General features: G+C 36.1%; 1 protein-coding gene across 1 annotated transcript in view; it reads right to left on the bottom strand.

The window, feature by feature from the left end:
* Positions 1-6000, bottom strand: part of LOC106875299 (N-chimaerin) — a 37741-nt gene that overhangs the window by 30736 nt on the left and 1005 nt on the right. The window contains exon 2 of the mRNA XM_089354487.1: positions 943-1090. Coding sequence (XP_089210613.1) covers positions 943-1090 — 148 coding nt within the window. The remainder of the gene's footprint in view (positions 1-942; positions 1091-6000) is intronic.

Raw genomic sequence — 6000 nt, 5'->3', positions numbered from 1 at the left:
TATATATATATATATATATATATATATATATACATATATATATACATATATATATACATATATATATATACATACACATACATATATATGTATATATATACATTTATAATGTACATATATATATGCATTTATCTATAATGTATATATATATATATATACACACATAATGTATATATATATATATGTACATATCATCATCATCGTTTAACGTCCGCTTTCCATGCTAGCATGGGTTGGACGATTTGACTGAGGACTGGTGAAACCGGATGGCAACACCAGGCTCCAGTTTGATTTGGCAGAGTTTCTACAGCTGGATGCCCTTCCTAACGCCAACCACTCAGAGAGTGTAGTGGGTGCTTTTACGTGTCACCCGCACGAAAACGGCCACACTCGAAATGGTGTCTTTTATGTGCCACCCGCACAAGCCAGTCCAGGGGCGCTGGCAACGATCTCGCTCGAAAATCCTACAGGAGCCAGTCAGGCGGGTACTGGCAAAGGCCACGCTCAAAATGGTGCATCTCATGTGCCACCCGCACAAGAACCAGTCCAGGGGCACTGGCAACGATCTTACTTGCCTTGCCGGGTCTTCTCACGCACAGCACATTTCCAAAGGTCTCGGTCAGTAGTCATCGCCTCGGTGAGGCCCAATGTACGAAGGTCTTACCTCACCACCTCAGCCCAGGTCTTCCTGGGCCTACCTCTTCCACGGGTTCCCTCAACTGTTAGGGTGTGGCACTTTTTCACGCAGCTATCCTCCTCCATTCTCACCACATGTCCATACCAGCGCAATCGTCTCTCCTGCACGCCACAACTGATGCTTCTAATGTTCAGCTTTTCTCTCAAGATACTTACACTCTGACGGGTATTCACATTGACATTACACATCCAACGGAGCATACTGGCTTCATTCCTTGCGAGCTTACGTATGTCCTCAGCAGTTACAGCCCATGTTTCACTGCCATGTAGCATGGTTGTTCGTACGCATGCGTCATACAGTCTGCCTTTTACTCTGAGTGAGAGTCCCTTTGTCGCCAGCAGGGGTAAGAACTCTCTAAACTTTGCCCAGGCTATTTTTATTCTAGCAGCTACACTTTCAGCGCACCCACCCCCACTACTAACTTGGTCGCCCAGATAGCGGAAGCTATCGACTACCTCTAGTTTTTCACCCTGGAATGAGATAGGATATAGATATGTATGTATATGCACATATATGTATATAGATATGCATGTATACGTATATAGATATATACAAATAACGTTGATGATATATATGCATATACATATGTATACAGTTATGCATATATGTATATTTATATAGATTTGCATATATATAATAATGATGATGTATATACATATATAGATATGCATATATATATATACGTATACATATGTATACGCAGATATGCATATAATTATACATATATATGCATATAAGTAAGTATACAATTATATATATGCAGATATCTTTGTACATATACATATATGCAGATATATATGTATACATATATATACATTTGCACATATACGCGCATACATGTACATATGCAGATATATTCGGATCCATACACATATGCAGATATATACCTATACATATATATATACGTGCAGATATCCATGTATACATATAGGCATATTCACACATCCATGTATACATAAATATGTACACATATATCCATGTACATGCATATATATATATATATATATATATATATATATATATATATATATATATATATATATATACAAACACACACACACTTCACTGCACAGGCACTCTCATAGTGGTTCATGTTTGACGTATGTATTCGTGTGTATCGGATCGCTAATATGTTTATTTTGAAATTATGAAGAGAATATAAGGAAGACATACATGGAAATATGACCATATATCTAAATATGTAGATAGATAGATAGTCTGCCATTTTTATCGAAATCTGTTTGATTTCCTTCACCATCATTTCAAAACACCAATAGCAGCAACAACAGATTCTAGTCGTTCACGGTTTTCTCATTCTGTAGTAGAGTGCTTTAGACAAATTCCAACAGATTTCAAATGGAAAGAAAAAGATACACCGTCATATTTAATTGTCTAAAATATTAAAATTTCCGAATATTCAACCGATGTTGATCTTAAAAATCGTTGAATATCGTAACATTGGAAAGGCAAATCTAATATTCAGAGGAAACTATTTCCCAATAATTGTAAGGAGGGAAAAGCAAGGAGTAGGGGAGAAGGGGGAAAAAAAACTGAAAACCTTGCTGCATTGAATCTTTTACTTTTTGTGCGGATGTCGATTGCAAGTATTTTGGAGTAGAGAGATGATCCCTGATAGATTTGTTAGAAGAGATTAACAGCTAATAGTTTCAAATGGGCTGTGATATTTATCAGCACTGTCGTTTACATTATTTTCTTCGTTTATTGCTGTTGCAAATGTTGTTATTTTTATGAGTAATCATCCATTAAAAATACAAACTACAACAATAAAAATAAAATGAAATCATGGTTTGCAAGTGCTCGCTTTCCCCACTCCGTAAAGCTAGCTCGCATTTTCTTCCTCCTCCTCCTCCCTCTCGTTATCGTAGGCCTCCTCCTCCTCCTCTTTCACATCCTTACCTCCCCCCTCTACCTTAGTTCCCGCCACCGCCAACCTTTTCAATGAATTCCAAGCAACACAGTAGTAAGACAGTTTGTTTACAGTCAGTCGTGGTCAGCCGTAGAAGGAATGAAGATGGGGGAGGGAAGAGAGGGTTGAATGGAAAGAGGTTGATGATGACGATGTTGTTGATAATGATAATGACGATGTAGAAGGAACTGTTAAAACGAGAGCACATAATTAAATTGCAATATTTTTCCTATTCTCAACGAAGCAACACAAAAACACACACACAACACAAACACACAGATCTATAGGCAGAATCGTTAACCCCATCACTCTCCTCAGAAAGTATGGGTTGAACAGGTGTCTGAATATTAACGGAATGAATAACGACTAGGTAGTGTGGCGAGCAGAATATATGAAGAGGTTCGTCGCCCGTCCTTCGTCAGCAATCCTCCGACAGGAAAACACTGGCTTCATGACAACATACAACAAACCATATTCATTAACATGACTCACGCCAAACTAGCATCAGAATCCGAAATAAATAGAAATATCTTAAATACCCCAAGCTTTCACAATATACCTACAATAAATAAACACATAACAAAAGAGAATTTCCTAAAAATAAATGTAACAAAACCGAAATATTTCATATTCGATTACACACACGCACACAGAAACATATACATAATATACGCTTGTATGCATATATACACATAGGCTTGTGTATATATGCATACATACAGATGCCTAAATACACACATAAATGTGCATATATATGCGTTGAGATGCATATATGTGCACGTATATATACGTGTACATCGGTATGCATATATATGTATGTATATACATATTGACACACACACATAAAGGTGTGTGTATGCATGCACGCACGTATATTCCGTGTAAATATATATGTACATGTACGTGTACCAGTTTCAGAGAAGGGGAGGAATTGGAATAACATGATCTGAATATATATTGTAGAATTCCAGAAACTTGGCATTATCTGTATGCCTTCAGATTCCTTAATAATGATGACACTTTATAAAGATTAAATACACACACACACACACACACATGTATATAGATACAAACGCACGATTCAGTTAAATATTCAATTGTGTAAAAAATAGAAATGTCTAATCGTAAGGTGGAGCTGAATGGCAAGAATAAGGAGCAATAACGGAAACTATGTGGTTTGTGATAGAAGCACACACACTATTGGATGCCCGTTTTACATGTTTCATAGCAGTCTCTTGTCTTCGATAGATTGGCTCTTCGCTTTCACAATGCTGCTTTTGAGAAAGCAGCACAGCAAAGAATTGGATTTATCCTAGAAGAAAACAGTATAATAATAATAATAATAATAAATAATAATAATAATAATAACAGCAACCCTTGAACGTGTTTTATTTTACCTAATGATTTCGATAAATCATTGTAGATGTAAAAATATTTCTAGGAATAACAATTAATATATCACGAATTTGTTGTTGTTTCATTTATTTAAATAGAGCATGTAGTAGTGTGGAAATGGGGAATAAAAATGAAGAACGAGATGTGGAAGAAGGGAGTAAAAAGCTGAGGGGAAGAAAAAAAAGAAACAACTTTCACAAACAGAGCTCCTGTGTATAAAAATGTAAGCGTTATAATACAAGCCACTAGTGTCAGTTGTAAGAATCCATCAGGGGAAGAACATTTAATGCAATTACTTCACAGGATGGATATACGTTGAGAGTGCGTGTACACATACATACATATATACGTAAATGTATGAAATATGAGTGTATATATACATTCATATATATATGTGTGAGTGCGTATATATATATATATATATATATATATATATATGTATGTATGTATAATGCGATGTAGAATTGAATCGAAGCTGAAGCTTTTTCTGCAGCAACATGACCCACAAATAGGCAATGATATACATAAATACTGGAAATATAATCAACACGTATCTCTCTATTTTCCACTCCAAAACGACCAAATTGCTACAACAATAATCAAAACCCCTTTCCCAATTAATAACACTAAATTTACGAAGCAATACTGCTTTGTATGTCATGAATTAATATTTGTTTTGTCGAAATTACTCACTCAAAGTGTGTATATATATATATGTGTGTGCGCGTGTGTGTGTGTAGGGAAGAGAAAGGGGTGGAAAAGAGATGAGTGAGGAAGAAAGAAAAAGGATAATTGAATAATAGCGGACGACATATGTAGGTATGTTTTGAAAATATAGTAGAACGAAGATAGAGGATAAAATGTAATGATATTTAAGATTTATTGGATGAACAGGGACGTTGTTTTCGACAGAGATTCTTCGCAGGGATGGTGGGGATCTAAATTGGCGCAGATCCAATTCCAAACATGGCCACAGGGTTAATTTCACTAATTAAATGTTCTGTCAAGATGACAAAATGTAGTAGTACTTACGACAGCCAGCCATATTTAAAAAGTCTTCACTATATTTTAGCCGACGATGACATCTGTGAGATGTATGTAATGAAGAAAAACAAACGAGAAAGCACTGTTCGTTATCTACACCAAACCAACACAATACCCATATACATCAGTGGCTTGGTCATTAGTACAACTGGTACATCGCGACATGGAGAGCCTGTGACCCACATGAACTACCTTCTTTTTAATTAAAAAAAAATGCACATGAAGATTCGGGGTTTTGACTACTCTAAAATAAACTTTGAAGATAAAGACGGGGGGAAAAGGCATAAAACTTATTAGTGTATATATGAATAACGTGGATACGTATAGGATTGTAAGGCGCGATATTTCCTGAGAGGAAGCTGTTAATTAGAAAGGAAGGAGTGTGAATGGTGTAACTAACCAACCCTACATGCAAAACACTGCACTGCCCTAGAGGGGAGCCATTCAGTTTTTATACGAAAAAACAGTAAATAATGAGAGGTGGAGGACTGGTGAAAAAGTCAGGTAGAGGAATAAATATGACTTTAGAAAAGTCATTCATACGAAGGTCTTGTTGACCGTCTTTAATGGGAACAAACACGGATGGATCAGTAGAGAACGAGGGAAAAAAAACATCTTCCTCTACAAGATATGACAGTGCTCTTCACATTTGGATTAACTATGTAAATAAACACAATCTTGCTCCAGGCTTGCTTTTGGGCAGAACAACACATTGCAAACTGACCGTTGATGTGTTCAATTAAAGACCAGGAAGATAGAAATACAGTGAAATAAAGCGAAACAGAAACGAAAGAAAAAAACAACAGATTTCTAAAACGGTTGGGAAAAAAAGTAATAAATAACAATGTGAAGATAAACAGTTGAGATATGAGATCGACTACAAACAAAATGGGGGAGAATCGATCTAAATAATCCGCCTGTTGTGATTCAATCGCCA

The sequence above is a fragment of the Octopus bimaculoides genome, chromosome 6 (assembly GCF_046866305.1).
Source record: "Octopus bimaculoides isolate indiv1 chromosome 6, ASM4686630v1, whole genome shotgun sequence".
In the NCBI taxonomy this organism is placed as follows: Eukaryota; Metazoa; Mollusca; class Cephalopoda; order Octopoda; family Octopodidae; genus Octopus; species Octopus bimaculoides.
This window is presented reverse-complemented; position numbering and strand designations above follow the sequence as displayed.